The 19,547-nt window shown below is 45.1% G+C and overlaps 1 protein-coding gene across 1 annotated transcript; it reads left to right on the forward strand.

Annotated features, from left to right (window-relative positions):
- Positions 1-2,730: 2,730 nt before the first annotated feature.
- On the forward strand, positions 2,731-19,262 carry siah1 (siah E3 ubiquitin protein ligase 1). Its single transcript, XM_030766008.1, has 3 exons — positions 2,731-2,782; positions 13,427-13,483; positions 18,365-19,262. The coding sequence occupies exons 2-3, from the start codon at positions 13,474-13,476 to the stop codon at positions 19,213-19,215; spliced, it is 861 nt and encodes a 286-aa protein (XP_030621868.1). The 5' UTR covers positions 2,731-2,782; positions 13,427-13,473; the 3' UTR covers positions 19,216-19,262.
- The last annotated feature ends 285 nt before the right edge of the window (positions 19,263-19,547 follow it).

Genomic DNA, 19,547 nt, shown 5'->3' on the forward strand with positions numbered 1-19,547 from the left:
AAGTTGTTAAGTGCATATCAGTGTGAAAAAGATTTGTAGAGAATGGAGTGTCTTTCATTCTAAGAGTGTGCGAGGGAAAATGAAGAAATGGTCAGGCCATAATTTCACTACCCCCCCCCCCTTCTTCTTTTTCTTCTCCCACCTCCTTTCCTTCTCTCCTCTGAACAGAGCTAGGAAAAACAGAGAGTTTCTCTCGGCTCTGTCTGGGGAGGAAGGTTCAAATACCGTCAACATTCCAGAACAGCTCAACATTCTCAGGAGTGCTGTTCTCGCCACAATCTCTCCTCCCACTGCATTCCCCTCCTCTTCTGTTCTGCTCTGCCTGCATCATCCAAAACCTCCTATACTCCATCCATATAAAACCAACCCTCTCTGTCTCTCTGTGTGAATATGTCTCTCCCCTCTTTGCCTCACTCTTTAAGTCTCTCTGTTCGCACCCACCACTGCAGCACGGCCTACTGGGACAATACAATGTGTACTTATATAACCAGTGCATGTAAATACCCCCCCCCCCCCCCCCCCAAGTCCACCCTACCAGTATAGGAACACTAAGGTCTGTGGAGATTAGCAGTAAAACCGTGATACGACACTCTTTAATCTATAATAATAAACATATGGGAATATATTCTTTCAGTGAGAATGATGAGCACTGAGAGAACAAATGCCCAGCTAGTTAAGTATGTCTACAAGAATAATCAATGACCCTGATTATCATCAGAAGTTTGGCTCCTCATGCAAGAGATTTTTTTTTTTTTTTTTGCAAGTTTCACTGAATGGCCTCAGTGTTTGCGGAGATCATTATGAATGGTGGAAAGGCTCAAGAGATTTAGGGAACGGTTGGCAAAAATTAGTTCCAGAGGGAATTTTCAGAGTTCTGTCAGTTTGTGCTGGTGGTACAACATGTTCCAAAGACAAAAAAAATCCTCAACCAGTAAAAACGCGTTCATATACCTACTAGACAGAGGGCATGCAAATCGGGTACTCTCAGACATAATGACAACAAAACAAGAAAACTTGATTATGGTGACGGGTCGTACACGATGCAAGGCAGGTTGTACGAAAACAAACACGTAGCTAACACTGTAGCATTACTGCAATGTGGACTGTTTGTCTCATTGAGAAGCGATAAATACTGCATGTTTGAACGCTCTATGTGACTCTTTCAATTGATACATTGGTTGGACCTGTGGATCGGGGAGGGGCCACCGAGTCCCTCCATCTGCCGCGGAGCTGCAAACAATGATGTAATTTCCTCTCTCTGGCTGAGCTGGCAAATTTAGGAGCTGAATAGAACAGTGGAGTTAGTGTAGTAGTCGAAACTGGCAGCTGCTCGTGCCGCATGTACCACATAAACGCACGTTTTCCAAATGGTTTTCAGTGGTTTCACTAAGCAGTTCACTTCTACGTTTTACAGTTGGAAAGTATTTAAATATGGTTTTCCACACACAAAGAACTCGTAGTGCAGGATTGTCTGGTATCATATCCCGCCAGATGACGTAATGAGACAGCTTCTGAAAGGGTTATCGCGTAAGACACGGTTTGGAATGATGTCTTGGTACCTGCTGAGATCCGCTGTGGGGTTCAGCGGATGATAAGTGGGCTATTTACCGATATTTACTGCCTGTCACAAGCTCACACCTTTTGTACCTTCCGATCTCTGTTGTTTGACTTGGCACACTGAAGCATTGCTGTATACTTAGCCATAAAAATATTGTAGACATTTTGTCATAAGGATAACCGACAGACAGAGGGTGAAAATGTGATTTCTGTTTATGTCGGTTTAAGTCACACACCTCTCAGCTGTTTGTATACTGTGTGAAACAGCTGGTTTAATTCTTACTATTGAATACAGAGAGGTAAAGAGGTAGGGGGGCTGCGGCTACGATAGGGCCGACTGCTCTTTTCATTTTAATGCCCTATGTCTGAAACTCTCTTGAAAACAGGGGGTTAGGAACTTGCAGTTTTAAACTGAAGTTTGTTCACCAGTGACTATAGTCTATATTATATTATATATATTGTAGACCTAAAATGTTTTTTTTTTTTAAAAAAACGAGGTATGTAGAATAATTATTTGTAGAGTTTATGTGCTCGTGTCGTCTTTGTTGCTGAAATGAGGACTGGCTCCACAATGATCCATCTGTAACACAATCCATTGCATGAAGATACGTGTAGCAACTGAAGGTATCACAGAACCGTTATTCCAAGATCTCCTATAGTCTCGGGAGTCCTAAACTATTAATTATTCAGAAACCTTTGAGCAGACAGACACGTGGAGACAAGAGTGCAGTAACTTTGACTGTCTACACAAGAAAGGCACGGAGGGTTCATTACACCTCTTTTCGGACTGTTAACTAACAGTTTTGAGCGCTCTCCGGCCAGTCTCTTACGTAATCCAGGCATTTCAGTGTACAGCTCGGTGCTACCGTTCTCCAGTCAGAACAGTCTGAAGACTTCTAACTGTCTTGTGCTTTAGAAATCCTGAACTGGAGTTTTTCTTGCTTGTAATTCCTGTTATGTCTGAGGAAAATATATTTGCATTATCACTTGTTTTATCACGGTATTTTGATGCACGTCCCAACAGCGCCGCTCTTGTGGAGAAATTGCCCTATTTAAAGCCCACACTGCGCCAGGCCGCCACCGAAACACACCGGCTCCGTCTTTGCACCGCGAAACGGTGGAAACACACACATCCTAACGATTGAGGGACAATAAAATTTAGAAGGAGGGATTCGACTGTGGATTATTTATTTGGATTTATATTACAATTGGGATATTTTCAGAGGTAGGTGAATATTGAACGTCGCTGGACTGCTACACGGAGATATCGCTGCTTTGGGACGGATTTCGAATAACAACAGATATGCTAAGCTATCTATGTAATCTGGCTACTCTGAACTAATACTCGTTAGCCATAATCTCAAAAGAGAGGAATTGTGCTGCTGGGACGCTTACCAGTGTTAATTTGAGTATTACGTCAACTAACCTGGGTACATGCTAGCATTGTGCGGTGTGTAATTTAGGTTAGTTTTCAGAAGTTACATGAACACTAGCTAGCTCAGTGTAACCTATTGGTTAGCTAAGATAGCCTCTAAGCATAACTCCTAGCTTTATCGTGCAAGTAAACACTACGGTTTTTGAAATGCTAGGTTGCCTGGCCATTAGCCCAGTTTATCTGTCCAATTTTAGCTGACGCTAGCTAACAACATAGTCAGAATAATGCTTATTGGGTTATGTTTGCGTCAGTTGTTTAGTTAGCATAGCTGCTATCCTTGCTATCTCTAAGTAACCAAATGCTCCGTGTAACACGGGGCTGTGTGATTTGTCACCGGGATTCTATCGGTAGCAAGTGTAGTCTAGTCGTATCTCGGGTGAGATAAATGGCTATCTAATTGTGTTAGCGTTTTTATCCTTGGTCCAAAACTTTATTTATTAATTTATTGTTGTGTGGAACTTAGATCACGCTTGCTAGGATAGCGGTTGACCTGATGTTGGATTGCGGCCTTGATTGCTGAAATTGGATGGTCAGTATTAGCACAATGGATACGGGCAAGTTCTTCCTGTAGTTTGTTGCCATAAAATTTGGGATTTGTACTGTGGTTTGCAGGTGTAGTTATGTATAGAGTGCTGATTTTAGGTTAATGCCACGACCGCTGCTCCATATTCAGACAAGTTTATGGTCATGAGTACCAGCCGCAACGTTTGTAGCTACAGCGAACTGGCTGTATGAATCAGGTCGACTTCTATAGTCAAAGGCATCTGTAGACAGGCAGTCACCTTGGCGATGCTGGTCCTTCACTGATTGTGTGAAAACAGTGTCTAGTATCTTGGTTAATCCAACACCATTGTGTGTTTGTCAGTAGAGTCTGGATACCTGTGTGGATCGGTTGCTTTGTTTACATCAACAGCAGTGTACTATGGTGATGTCCCACTTGCATCATTGTTAGTTAATCCAACTGTGGTTGATTCGCTTGACAATAAGAATCGGAAACAGTTTTACCTCTCGTTTAAAACATATTTTGGTTTATTAGTGGTAACATTCACTTCGATTTTTTTGGAGAAGGGTCAGTAGTCACCTGCCTCCCCGCTGACCATCAGTAACAAGATGGCGGAGGTCAACTGTCTCTAATAACCATGTTATTTGCAAGGTTCAGAGCAGATCGCAAGGGATCAGAGCTTAGTGTTTATACCCCCCATCTTCTAGCACGTAGCATAAACAGTGAGAGCTGTGACCGAAACTGCAGTAACAGATGCTAAACAGTGATCATACTCACCTCAATTTTATGTGTGTGTATGTGTGGTCACTCGCCAGAAAACCGAAGATAAATTATGGGAGTGACATTTTCCCTAACATTGGAAAGGTGTCTTACCCAGCGCTCAGACTTCTTTCCCCATTCCTCCGCTAATGTAAGGAATGTAAAAAATGGGCAAAGTCACTAGCTGTTTTGTGTACGTGATTTATTTCTGCATTATTTGTTTTAGCAGTAAAGAATAAAGATGTATAGAACATTTACATGGATTCCTTAAAAGCTGTAGCACTCTGTTTGGAAGACTCTAGTTCATTGGTCTAGATTGTATGCTGTTATATCACGGGATTATCTCATTCCGTGTACAGGGTGGGCCATGTTAAGACAGGTTCACGTGGGTGACCAAGTCTTGATCAGCGAGCCTTCTTGTTTTGCTGGATAACCAATGGATTTAATATGTATGTCTGTATGATAATCATGCATTGAGAGAGAGTGAACTTTACGGTTTTACATCCTGTGTCTTAATGGTTCATTAATGTGAATTGTAATCTGTCTCACATTTGTTGGCTACACCGTGGACTAGTCGTAGCTAACTCCATCTATCAGACATTCACTTTCTCTCTGAGTCAAGATGTATCTGTGCCATCTTCAGCTATTTATGACCTTCATGCAATGTTGAGGGGTTTTTTTTTCTCCATTTGCTGTATGTCGGCATGTGTTGTGTACGAGGGAATTATGGTCCTCTGTTGCTTTCACAGGCAACAGCAGCTGCTTTCCTTGTGGTCATGTACTATGGAAGCAGCATGGGCCAGACTGGGATGCTTCTGGCTTTGTCCCTGATTAAAAATAATAAAAATAAAGAAAAAGAAAAATAGTATGTCACCAGGTGGGTGGGTCAAAGCCCAAAACACTGCTGAGAGTTGGGTTGAGTTAGGTGAGCCGTTGATCCATGTTGAGTTGTACCTGTGTTTTAGCATCAGCTGCACACATTCACAGACAGGCAAACCTAGTAACCTTAACCGAAGTGGGAGCTGAAGTGGTAGCGTGTGTGTGTGTGTGTGTGCTTGCTTGCTCGTTTTCTGAGGGGTGAGGGGTCTGGTCTGACACAATGACTCACCAGCTCTCCTGGGCCAGTGAGGTAACTTGACTCCTTTTGCGAGTGCTGAAGCAAGCCCCTTTGGGCTGAGTCTCTATCCAGCTCTCTCTCCCCATCCATCTCTTTCTCTGTCTCTCTCTTCCTTGTGTCACCAGCATACCTCCTGGATAATCACTACACTGATAATAATACAGGCAGGCCATCTGTCCCAGTGTGTTACAAATAAGGACCCTGATTGTGTGTGTGTGTGTGTGTGTGTGTGTGTGTAGAGAGAGGAGGCATGTGGCTCTGTCCTCACATTCCAACTCTCCCTATTCTCTTGCCATGACAACACATGCTGCTGCTGATCTGGCTGATTTTTACCAGCCTGTTCCACTGATTATCTCACTCTCTCCAGAGTTGTGAATGGAGTCTGTTGCCCCCAGTTTCAGCGTCTGAACTCAGCCAAGTGAGGCCTGTTTGCAGAAAGAGGAACCCCACTCGGAGCTGTATCAGATACTGAAACAAGGCTCCGTCCTGATAAAGCACCTGAAACCACAGCGATGCTATTTTGTACCTTTGCAAACAGAATGTGTGCTACTACATGTGAGTAAAGAATTTCCTGTGCTGTTATTACACTGTCATTTGCATGACAAACTAAAGTTGCTGGTTGAGGGACATGTTGTTTTGACATCACCCCCCTCCCCCTTCAGACTGTGTCTGTGGCAGTGTACCTTGCAGACAGGAGAGTGGTTTGATCATATTAATGGAGGAAGTACAGAAGCAAAAGCTTTTTACATAGACTTGAATAGAATATTGATTTTGCTACACACCCCTCCCTTTCCCCTCTGTGTGAGAGCGGTTTTAGCATTGTGTCCACCTCCTAACCCGACTTCTTTAGCCTACACATTTAGCCTAGACAGAGACTTTTAAACATGTGGAAAGTCACACCTCGCTGTTGTTGGTCTCTCAATGCAAACAACTGGCTTCATTTTGCACTAGATTGATAAAGATCTGTCCATGACATTTTTCCTCTTTTTTTTTTGTTGCTGTGCAGATATGTAGTGTATATTGACTGAAATATATTTTTTAACTGCAGTTGTGTGGTAGCTGTATGGTAAAAACAGTAACGCTGCACGCGGTCAGTCATCTTCCTCTTTTACACACTCAGTACTGTGGTTGTACTCCTGCCATCTGTGGTTCGTTTCTCACAGGAATATCACTTTAAAATCCCCTTTATCGTATTTCACTCTACCATCATTCACACTCTGCACTGACAGACTTCTCAGTGATGTGAAGGTAAAGCAACGGGTACCTGCAGTCCAGCTTTCTCATCTCTGTGTTAAACAGGTCCAAATGATAAGGCTTCGATTCCCAGTCAGCTCATGCTATGGGCCTCACAAACCTTAGTCCCTCAAACCCCCAGAGCGGCAGGCCCATGAGCACAGCGATCAGATCTGGGCAGGCCTGTGTCGGGATACAGCCTCTCCCCCCAACCTCCTTTTGCCAAATGTCTCACTTTGCTACAGTCCTTTTGCCAGAGCACCACATTGGCCAGCTAAGGCTTTGAGCTGTAAATTAGTGAAGCAGTCCCACGTATCATTCACCCAATAGGTGTAGGGTTGCAAGCTGGAGCTTTAATGGCCTTTTCTCCATTGACACTGTGTGTTTTGATGAAGATGAGGGAGGAGCTAAGGAAATGTTCTCTGTGGCGTTTTGCCTCTGCTGTGCGCTTGAGGATGGGGAGGATCCTGGAGTTTCTCTCTGAAAGCAGTGTGGTTTGTGATGGCTCTGAGTATGTGTGTCCTCAATGTGTCACTTATGATCCAATATTTCAAAAACTTTCCCCATTTGTTTTCTGCTGGTGACCCTGGCTCTCGGGTTCAGGCCTGCTACCATTGTAAAGATGTTTCATGACCCAAAAAGTGATTCTTTTTCAGGAATTGGATAATGTAGGAATGGAAGAGATGAAAATATTGTGTGCAGTGTCTTTTTTTTTTTTTTTTTCTTTTTTTTTTTGTCTCTCTTGAAGTTGGTCTGGGTACAAAATGGTTTTATCTGCTGTTTGTTCCTGGCCATGTGTTGGGGTGTGTTGTCCTTTTATATACCTCAGTACTCACAATATACCTCCATCAGGGCTTGTGTGTGTGTGTTTGTGTGTGTGGGGGCGGGGGGGGGGGGGGGGGGGGGGGGGGGGGCTGGTCCTAGCTGGGTTTCACGTGTTTTCCTTTTTGGCTGTAATTCTTGTTTTGTTTGGGGAAGAGCCTTTGTTTCAGTCTGTGCAATTATACATTGGCTTTGGTGGCACACACATCTCTTGTAGTCTTGGCACAGATGTTCCTGTGAGTGTGTGCTCTCATGTGAACTCGTGGAAGTGTGCAAAAGCAAGTGCTAAAAGACCATCTGTCACAGCCCAGAGTCGCAACTCTTGTTGTCAGCCCAAAGCAATGGCACCATTGATTCTGTGGTGTGTGCACGTGTGGTGTCACCAAGGCGTGCTCCCTAGTGGTGACCTGCGAGTCATTTTCCACAGCCAAACTGTTTTTGCATAAAGGTGTGAAACTGTGAAGCCCAGCTCTTCACGCCTGGCTCTTGTACAAGGTTTCTGTCCTTCATTTAAAAGTGCAGTTACACTCTGTTTTGGATAGAAATGCATTTCCCATTTAACTCATTAACTCAGAGGTGCTGCTCTGTATTTAGTGTTTTTATCTAAAACGTGACGAGGGTCACATAACAAATCTTTGTTGACTTTGCCCCCTGCATTGAGCAGTCTCTGATGTTTGCGTGGAGTATTCCCGGAGTCATCTGATCAGTCACATGAGTCCACGTGGTCTGGAGGATTCCACGCCTTCCTTTGACTGCACCTTGAGCTGCCACTGAGGCAAAGTGTGAAAGTCTGGCCGTCTTTCCAGTACAGTGATTTGGCCCAGTCTGTGATCAGTATAAAAAGAAATGAAACAGAAGAAAGAGGGTATTTTTATCGCCAGTTGTGACTCATCTCTGTTCTTGAGCCCCCAACCCCCCCAAAAAATATAAATGAATATATGAGGAACTTTGCAGGGCTGAAAACACTGAGGCACTGATTTAAGTGCAACAGTTTAATGAAACTTCAGAATACAGATCTCTTTTGTATATAAATGGTAGAATATGAGATTGAAATTAAGTCCAAATTCATGTACCGTGACCATTTTTAGTTATAATTAACTTGAATAATTCTTTTATTTATTTATTTATTTAGCTTGTGTGAGGTTCAGGTTTTTATTTGTTATGAATTTTTGGCATAGCTGGGGAAAAATGGACTGATAGATTAAAAAGGGGGTGGCAGGGCAGTGTTTTTCTTCCTTTAAGGAAGAGTTTGAATTTTTTCATCTTCATCGTTTCCTTCTGTCCATAAGGCAGTTCTGTATGTGCAGTCATGTGCTCCATTGGTTCTGGGAGCTGGTGTTCGTCAGATCCCAGTCTCATGTCTGCGTGTTGTTTTCAGGTAAGGTACCCTTACCTGAAGCATAAGCGTCCTGAAACTCGGCTATCAAAGCCAGTGGACAAAGCAGTGTGCGATCATGGTAGTGAGAGGGTGAGAAATGAGTGAGCATGTCCTTTGAGGAGAGCAGCAGGGGAACATGTTCTGACCTTATGAAAAGTAATGGGAACAGTACAGTGTTAGAGAGAAGCGTTTAGGATGGAAAGTCATATGTGTGTGTGTGTGTGTGTGTGTGTGCGTGCGTGTGTGTGTGTGCGCGTGTGTTGGCCTCTTTCTTTTCATTATCATTGTTGCTTCCCAACAGCCATATCGCTTTTAAGCACTCATTCATTAAACACTCATTCACAGGTAAGGAGGGAGAATTTTTTTTTTTCTGTCTGTAAACTCAAGGTATCATTTTTTACTAATTTTCTTTTGATGCATTGTGGCATAAATGCATGTGTGTGTGTGTGTGTGTGTGTGTGTGTGTGTGTACTCCACAATGGTTCCAAGTCCTGAAAACTCTTAGATTTTTCCCTAGTATTCATCTTGTGGACTCAAACACTGATTTTCCATGGGGTTTCATAGCCTGAAGCCTAGTGTTAAGGTATCATAGGAACCAGGGCAGCGGACAATAGAACTGATGTTGTGTAATACTCATCTGAAACAGCCTCAGGTCTGTTAAGAACATAGAGAGGCTTAATTTTTGAACAATAGTGTTTAGCTGTATGACAGAACAAAGAAAGTATTTCAGTTACCCCTACAAATAATGTAATACTTGAGACATATTACAGAATTAAGACCCGGATTAGCTTGTTGCAAGAGTGGTTTTGTTGAGGTCATGTTTACTTACTCTCTACGTCTCTCGACACGTCACAGGCTGACCAGTGCAGGGAGGAGGACTGGTTAGAGTGGAGTCTGGTCTTCTGAAAGGTCACAGGAGACAGTCAGGGGCTTGTTGAGAGTCAGGGGATGACAACAGGTCGTGTAAACAGTAGTTGTCTCATCCACACAGCAGAAAGGTCAAATATCTTATCAGTTCTTGTCCAGTCATGTGCCCAGTTTTTATACACTGAGCACAGGACAGACACCCCTTCTGATGGAAGAAGTTGAATATGGCTTTGTAGTAAGACATGGGAGGGGAGGGGAATATAGCGGGTGTGATGTGAGTGACAGAGACCAAGTTGTTACCCTTGGTGTTTATGTTTCTTTGTGTTTTTTTCTCTGTGTGTTTGTGTGTGTGTTTGTGGTGGGATGTGTGTGGGTGATATCATAGTCACAGTTTGAGAGTGTGTGGGTGTTTGGGGTTATTATAGGTGGTAGGTGTGTATTTTAGATGATGAGAGTCGAGTTCTAAAGTCAGATAATTTGGAGATTCTGAATGGAATTGGGTCTTTGCTATAAAGTAGCGCTTTACCTCAATTAATTTCCTCAGGGGCACTCTCCTGGAACAAAATGATTTAAGGTGTGTGTGTGTGTATGTGTGTGTGTGTGTGTGTGTGTGTGTGTGTGTTCAGTCTACCCTGCTGTCTCTTTGTCTGTGCAGTGTGCTGTTAGCAGGAGGTGGAGCTGTTAGGCTGTAATCTGAGAAGGGCAGAGCCCACAGGCTGGCCCCCACAGACAGAGAGAGAGAGAGAGAGAGAGGGAGAGCGAGTATGTCATCTTCAGCCTGACATTCGATCCCCCAGCTCTCAGGCAGCTGCCGTGGTGACAGTACAGGCAGAACACTTGTCTCACTCTCTCCGTCTCCTTTCGATTTGACTCTCAGCTTCTCCTGATAGTTAACTGCTCCTCCGTACGCTGTCCCTCTCTCCCTGCTGAAGTTTTCCAAAGATCCACCAGCAAGCCAGGGAGTGGCCCCTTTAACCCGGCTCTTGGAATGTTCCTCCAGAATAGGGGAGAGCGTTGTGGTGGGGGGTTTTTTTTTTGGGTTTTTTTTCCGACTCTGCCCTGTTCTCCCTCTCACTCCCTCTCTCCCTGGGCTGCGTCCCAGCTGTCCTGCCAGGCTTAGGGAGCTGGATCTACTTGTATAACATTCCTGGATTACAGCGACTCATTTCTTTGCCTTTTTTTGATCTCCCTTTGGCCCGACTCTCCCTCGCTCGCTCACTCGCTCTTTCTCCTCCACCCCGCCGCGTCCCTCTCTTCCCTCGGCCGTACTCTAAAGAGGATTTTTTTATTTTTTTTTCCGTCTCTTTAAGACTTGGACCTCTCGCTAACCATGCTGTCTTAGGAATCTGTCTGATTCTGACAGGATTTAACTCTGAGAGTGTGTTTATGCACTGCAGTGGTTTGGGAAGATTGTCTACCTTTGGAGCTAGGGAAATAAGGACACATGTATTTGCTGATTTGAATTTTTTTGGATTTTTTTTTTTTTGGGATCTGATGTTGAGTTAAAGTGAGCACTGAGGAGGGAAGCGAGGAGGGAAGGAGGGAGCCCTGTCTCCTGGGTTGTTTTGTTTCGGTGGGAAACTCGCAATGAGGAGTAGCTTTGCTCCCCATGTCGGCCGCGGTTAGGCTGCAGCCCGTGTACTCGTGGAAGGGGGTGCTGAAACTCTTCACATGTATCGCCGCCCAAACAGCTAGCAAGACTAAAGGTAACTCATTACACTTGTCTCCAGCCAAAAGACTGCCTCTCCGCGTACACCTGTCTGTGACATACGCGCGTGTTTCTCTCGTGCGTGTCAGGTATGGTCCTAATGTTGATGGGAGAAGGAACAGACGCTCCCTTACACGCTTTCTCCTGCTATGACCAGTGATGAAAATACAGTATGAAGCGTGTGAATATGTTTTTTTTTGTTTGTGGGGCAGGTAAAGGTTTTGTGCAGAGAACAGAGCAAAGAAAGTTTTGTGTTTTGACAAACAGTACTATCCGAGTGTGTGTGTTTACACAGTGGGTTATGCAGCCCTGTTTGTGCAGGCTGAAATGTGTGTATACCCAACACGAATGTCCTGGTGTTTCACCACTATTTCCTGTGAAGGTCTGTGTCTTCCTCTGTCCTTAAGCACAGTGTACAGAGGACTGTGTGTGTGTGTGTGTGTGTGTGTGTGTGTGTGTTTGGTTCTAAACAGTTATGTTGTTGGGGCTTGCTGGGGCTCGCCTGATTGCCTAGGCTATGCTGACTCACACACACACACACACACACGTGTGTATCACCTAGATCTGAAACATACACACACACACACACGTACATGCTCTCCAGGATTGTATCTGCTCTTTTGTTTGGCTGTGTTCCTGTGTTGCTGTAGCTGGCGCGTGCAGATCCCATACAGGGATATGACTCTTATTCTAACTTTTCACTACTTTACCCTGCTGGAGAAGGGTTCAGCTTTTAAGCCACGTAGCTAATAGTTTTTCAGGTGGCTGTCAGACGTTGTCAGATTACTTTGCAAAACCTGCCGAACACAGCTCCTCCCCCTCCCCCTGGCTGTTTTCAGCCCAGCCGCAGAAACCCGACTAACTCGCCTATGTAGGTTTCAGACTCTGAGCACTGCATCACAAACATTGATGCATTGATCTTCCATTTAAAAAAGAAAAACACGTCTGATGAAAAAATTTAATAGACAGTGCTTGGGCTAAAGTGGTGAGATGGAGTGGAAAAATCAATTCTACATAGCTTTCTTTGTGGTCAGTTACTGACTTGTTTTTACCAGATGGTTTCACTTAACAGACTATAGGTAATGTTTAGATTGGTTTGTGTTTACTCCAGAGAGCAAGGGGGAAAAAAAAGTTTAATGCTGTGTGTCTTACCATTTTTAGACTGGAAGTGTGTTGAATAGTCTTTGTGTTATAAGTTATAAGTGGTGAGGGGTTTTTTTTGTTGTTGTTGTTTTTTGTTTTTTGCTGCTTCAAAGATGAGAGTTTGCCCAAATATGACACAGTTCTATCTCTTCAGAAAGTTCCTTTTCTCACAGATGAGTGAAGCCATGCTCACTGCTCTCCCAACACTGCTGTCCTCTGGTGAAATCTGTCCCTTGGGGTAACCTTCATCACTGAGAATAGTCTTGCATAGTACACCGTCTAGGGCGGTGTGTTGTGATCCGTGTTCTAGCTCTTATCCTGTGTATTGATTTTGTTCTAAAGGCATTGCGTGAGCCCGAAACTACTCACACGGTTCTTTGGCTCCTGTATCATCTTCATGAAACTTTACTGTTTTCTCTAGAACGCTTTAGCACTTATTGAAATAGTTTGACAACGGGAAATAACAGTTGACGGTTTTGCTCCGTATCTCCCCTCACCAGACTAAGACATGGCCACAAGTGAGCCAGTCTAACACTTGGGTGAAGTTGTGAGCATGCAAATGTCACCAGGGTCTTTGTGATCTGGGTTTTACCGACCACTGTATGTAACACCCAGCTGGCCTTCATACCCAGATACAGGAATTTGACACTGTTGTCTTAGTCAGCATGTACGTTGATGAATGGATTGATTATATTCGGTGTGATACTGCACAGACACACAGCTCACTGAAACTTGGGTTTCATCTTTCAGGTAAAGCCAGTCTCTCTACTGCCAAACTAGTTGGATTGCCCAATCAGCCGCTGAGATTCCTGAACAAAATGGCACGTTCTTGTCTCTCTCTTTCTCTCAGAGGTAAAGACCAGTGTTGTGATATCTTTTCTTTTGTTTGTTTGTTTGTTTTGCAGAGGTCCACACATTTCAAGAGAAGAAGAAAGCCTTACTGGGAAATCATATGGACGAAGGTGAGCACACACCCTCCCTTTTCTCTTCTTTGCCTGTTTGTCCTTATCTCCACTGACGGACCTGTACTGACAGGGTTGTGTAGGGAGTAGTGATGGATGGACGGATGGATGAATGACTGGGATTTACAGTGGCAGGATCAGGCACAGCGATCACCACATGCAGGAGAGATGGAGGCATGTGCCTTTAGAGTACATTTCTGATAAGTCTCCCCAACCGTAACCACAGACTTTACACCCAGTCCACACCTCACACCTTCTGTCTCAACTTCAGACTTTATACCTTATACCCAACACAGAGCGCATTCCTAACCCAGCACAAAGCCTAACTCTGCCAGTGAACCACTGAACCTTTCCCAACCTCACAGCTAATCAGCGCTGATCACAAACCTCATGTCCAAGGGTTTAAATTGGGATTTGTCGAGGGGGGAGGGGGCGCTCTGTGGGTTCAGGATTGCCATGGGTGCACGTTTGTGCACATAGACTACAAAATCTGATTGATATCATTGACAAACTGTAAATAAAATATAACATGGCGAGACAACCTTCTGCTCTGAACTCTAAAACGCTAATCAAAGTCATTCTAGATACTGCCGGCAGTGTGCAAAACTACAGCTGATGACAATAAAACTTTTCTGTAAGTGCACTCTCCTGTGTATCTGTATCAAATATAGGAGTGGTGTTGTCACCACTAAAGCAGAGAATAATAATACAAAGTATGAATAGAACAGTCTTTTTAATAGTTACATTAACTGCTGAAACTTCAAAATTGAAAGGAAATAAATTTATGCAACATACACACATTATCTAAGTGAAAACAGGAGTGTAAAAACGCTTAATAAAGTAAGATTAAATGAGGCCTTGTTCCTGTGAGAGGCAAGACAAAGACCGCAAGCTAGTTCCCTTTCATCAGTTAATGTTATAGCTAAGATTATGGTTGAACTAGCCTGCATTACCTAACCATGGTGTAGTTTGAGTTGCCCTGATATTCCGCACAAACCACAATGTCCTGACAATGCCGAGAGATTTTAATACGTGCTAGCTAGCTTGCTTGACAGTTTAACTCGAACGCGAGCTTGCCAGCCAGCGTAATGGCGTTAGATTGGAGGCAACCTGCCGCAAGCTCTTCCGTTAACGTTAAACTATCATTTAGTAAAATGGAAACATTGTTTAAGAAGAATATCAGAGCAGTCACTGTTTGAATTATCAAGAACGAGAGAAGTGTGAAAATATAGACATTGCTGAAGATGTGCAAGGCTGAGCGTCCCCTGATGACACAGAGTGCAGGTCTATGTTGCGGGGCTGAGCCCCGGACAGCCCGACCCAATGTAGCCCCTGCTCATATCTAACAGAGCCAACCCACAACCTCAGATCCAAACCAGACTGTACAGTGCAGCATAGTTTTAAAGCAGTCTTTAAACCGCCCAGTGTTTTGGCACCATCCTCAACCTATATGTCTTTGTCTCAGCCCTGCACCAGCACACCTGATGCAAATGTTCCACTGCGTGAGGAAGAGCTGATGAGGTGTGTTTGTGCAGGGCTGAAACGTTCTTGTGCAGAGCAGGGGAGCCTTCAGGACCGGGACTGAGAAGCACCGGTTTAAACCACATAATATAATGCAGAGCAGCAGTCTGGTGTGAGTCTGCAGACGTCAGACTGTACCACTGAACAGACTGACTTAGACAGTCCTAAAGCTCATTGCTCACAGATCTCACAGACGCCACCCAGGCTATAAATCTCCAGTCAGCACCGGCACAGAATAGACTCCTCACAAGAATAATCCTGACCTCAGGCCTTTGTCCACTAAGATAAAGCCACACTTCACCCACTTACTGCTAGATAGGCCTATAGCCTCCTCCTGTGTGTGTGTGTGTGTGTGTGTGTGTGTGTGTGTGTGTGTGTGTGTGTGTGTCTGTGTGTGTGTGTGTGTTCATATTCATTTCTATAAGGGCCTGTCTCCAGGCAAAGTGAAACAATGTATCTCCACAGACACACAGATGAAAATATATACATTCACATAGTTTTTACTTGCACAAATTTTACTCCTCTGAGAAGAGCTGAACCTTGTTTTGTGGGTGTGTGTCTAAAGGCTCACGTCCTGTATTAATATTTGAATGTGAGTAGTTCTCCACCCTTCATATTGACTCTAAGAAAAGGGCTGTTGACTTTTAGGGGCTAGATCAGTGATGATTTTAGGCAGGCTCCAATAGAATGGACTTAAATGCTGTAAAAATACTCATTATTATGTGCTACTGTGTGGGAATGTACTTCTATCCTGTGGGAATTTCAGGAAGGAGAGAACGCCTCTCTCTGTTTGTTATTCCATTAAAGTAGCTAACAGTAGGGCTGCTAAAAGCACTTCCTAAGGGGCTGCAGGATTTCCTGTGTTATATGATGAGTTACAGCATTTCCACTGACTCTGCACTTCAGTTTTGCTCCTTCCTGAGAGATAGGGAGAGAGACAAAGAGAGCGAGATGGGGAGAGAAAGGGAGAGAGAGGGAGAGGTATTGGGCTTTTGATTGTGAGGCTGTGTAGAGTTCCATTCTGGCAGACCACAGAGCTGCAGGCACACTATCTGTGATTCCCAGAAGATCTCCCTCTGAGATGTCAACAACAGTTCCATTTGGAGCGCTTGAGTTCTTCCACCACTGATTGTTAAATGAATACCACATTTACCCTGTCTGGTAGGACGAGAAGCTTTTAGATTCGTCACAGAAGAACCTCTCTGACATCATACGAGTCCAGGTGGTAGATCCTCAGAGACTGGAGACTCGGCTCTCCACGGTGACGGCCGTCACCCAGGTGATCTGACATGGTTGTAGGTGTTGTTATTTGATGTTGACAGTTTTAGTCTCTTCACTGAAGGCTCGGGAAACTGTCGGCCAGTCCGTTGGCCTTTACTTTCAGGGTCAGATAGCCAGTTACTCTTTGTTTTACTCTCAAAGCCAGATTTGTGACGTCTGCATTTCATGTGTCGAAATTCTCTCAAATGTAGAAGTTGAACATCAAAGCTTGTCTCACGTTATCAAGTTTTCCCAACTGCTTATGTCTTCCCAACTGTTTTCTTCACTGCTTCAGTCTCACTAACTTAGTGCCCCTCTCATCCTCTCTGTGTCTCTGACACTGTCAAAAGCTTAGGCAGCCACCTCGATGTGTTCTCTGTGGTCTCATCAGTGGTATGTGGCCTTAACACAGTGGATATGACTGCCAGAGTACTAAAAACTCACAAACACACACAGACACTCTTCAGTCAGTCAGCGCACACCTGTTTGGAGTGTTTACACTCATGCGTGTGCACATGCATTGCATGCATCTGCATCATCATATATGTGGAGCCGCGCGCAGAAGCCGCCGCCCTGGAGCGTTTCTGCCTATGCGTACGATAGATGTGCTGATTGGATTAAAAAATGGGGAGGGGCTTCATGTGATTTGATGAGAATTGCCCTGTGTGAGTGTGAGTTCTGCATGTAGTCAGCCTGGCCTCAGAGCTGTTGTGTTCCGTGCTCATTTAAGCCACAGTTGTTGCCTGTGCCCTGAGAGCAGCAGCTTGCTATGAGGTGCTAAAAATACACAAGGTTTTTCTATCACAGCAGATGTGTTTACTAGCAGTCTCTGTAACATTTATGTACACACACACACACACACACACACTGACTAACAGACAGACAGACAGCATCTCCTCTGCTCCTCCCTCTGATCTCACACTCTACCCTTTTAGACTGGGTTCATTTTCAGCTCACACGCCAGCCTCTCCTCTGTGGTGCCTTCATTTCTCCTTCATATAGGCTCATGCTTTGCTTCGTGTGTGTGTGTGTGTGTGTGTGTGTGTGTGTGTGTGTGTGTGTGTGTGTGTGTGTGTGTATGTTGTTAGGGCCAATGTACCCACTTGGAACAAGTGTAGGAATATTTTTTGAAAAAACTGTAGTTGGGGATGTTTGCTGGCTGTAATCAGGAGCTGGCTTCACAAATGCCACACTAGTTATCTTGGAGATATGTGTCAAACTATTTCTGGCCCGAGGTTATCAGCCTTCAGTAACACTACATTTCATTACACATTAATGGCAAGTCTTCAGTAAGATAAAAATATAAAGGCACGCCAGTATGGTGTTACACAGTGGAGAAAGTGCTGTTTTGAATTCATGTGTTTGAAAAAGTGTGTGTGTGTGTGTGTGTGTGTGAGAGCTGTGCAGTGGGGTTGCTGATGTGTCATGTAAATCAGTATGGTCAGACTCTGATAGTACAACAGACAAAATTCATAGTCTGTCTTCTCTCCACAGCTTACCCCATACACACCCTGTACAACAGCCTGTTACTATAGAAACACAGTTCCTCTCCGACATCTGAGTCCACTTTAACACAGCGTGCCTCATACACAACCCATGGAAATCTGTGCTTTTATCCTGTCCCCCTCTCTCTCTCTCTCTCTCTCTCTCTCCCCACCCTGCCAAAAATAGCTGCCCCAAGCCCTCTCCAGAGGCCCAAATGTGACATTATAAGTGCCCATAGACAGCAGTATCTGTGAGGCACTTGAACACAGACAGGCACTAGAGGGTGGAAGGCCCTGACTCACACCTCTCATAGACGTGTGCTGTTTACTGAGTCCCAAAGCTGTAGGCAGATTATCAAGCGCAATCTGTGTGTGTGTGTGTATATTACCCCATCACTGTTGTGTTGTCTGCGTATGTGTGCGTTTCATTACTGGATGACTTTGACATTGACATGCTGATTCCTTTTTGTTATAAACACCTCTTTTTCTGTCTCCTTCCCCTGTCACCTTTCACCTTATCCTGTGTTCTGCCTATGCTCACTCACCATCTTGGCCGCAACCACTCCATCCATCCAATCATCCATCCACTTTTCTCTCTCTCTTTCTCTCGTTTTAGAAATGAGTCGCCAGACTGCCACAGCGCTGCCCACAGGAACCTCCAAGTGTGCCCCCTCCCAGCGCGTCCCCACCCTGTCGGGCACCACGGCCTCCAACAGCGACCTGGCCAGCCTGTTCGAGTGCCCGGTCTGCTTCGACTATGTGCTGCCCCCCATCCTGCAGTGCCAGAGCGGCCACCTGGTCTGCAGCAACTGCCGACCCAAGCTCACCTGTTGCCCCACCTGCAGAGGCCCGCTGGGATCCATCCGAAACCTGGCCATGGAGAAAGTGGCCAACTCGGTGCTGTTCCCCTGCAAGTACGCCTCGTCGGGGTGCGAGGTGACCCTGCCGCACACGGACAAGGCGGAGCACGAAGAGCTGTGCGAGTTTCGGCCGTACTCTTGCCCCTGCCCGGGGGCGTCCTGCAAATGGCAGGGCTCTCTGGACGCGGTCATGCCGCACCTGCTCCACCAGCACAAGTCCATCACCACGCTACAGGGCGAGGACATCGTCTTCCTGGCCACAGACATCAACCTCCCCGGGGCGGTGGACTGGGTGATGATGCAGTCCTGTTTCGGCTTCCATTTCATGCTGGTCTTGGAGAAGCAGGAGAAATACGACGGCCATCAGCAGTTCTTCGCCATCGTGCAGCTCATCGGCACGCGCAAGCAGGCCGAGAACTTCGCCTACCGCCTGGAGCTCAACGGCCACAGGCGAAGGCTCACCTGGGAGGCCACGCCCCGGTCTATTCACGAGGGTATCGCCACAGCCATCATGAACAGTGACTGCCTGGTATTCGACACCTCCATTGCCCAACTGTTTGCCGAGAACGGAAACCTGGGCATTAACGTTACCATATCCATGTGCTGAGGACCTGACAAAACTGGCACAGGCATAAAGACAACTGTATGACACACACACACACACCCACACACACAAACACTCACACACACACAGACACACATACACGAGCGCGCATTCAAAACGCATTTCAAAAAAGACAACACAGGACACAGTGACTTGTACGTAGTAGAAGACGGGTAGAGAGGGGTTATCTAACCTAGGGAACGTTTGCTGTTGTGCGTTCCGAGTCATCGTCGATAGGACTGTCGTTGAATGGTTGGAGCTCGGCACGTCAAAACGGACAGTTTTTTTTTGTTTTTTTCCTCCCCCCGGGGGTTTGATTTTATGCTACAATACTA

The sequence above is a fragment of the Chanos chanos genome, chromosome 2 (genome assembly GCF_902362185.1).
Source record: "Chanos chanos chromosome 2, fChaCha1.1, whole genome shotgun sequence".
In the NCBI taxonomy this organism is placed as follows: domain Eukaryota; kingdom Metazoa; phylum Chordata; class Actinopteri; order Gonorynchiformes; family Chanidae; genus Chanos; species Chanos chanos.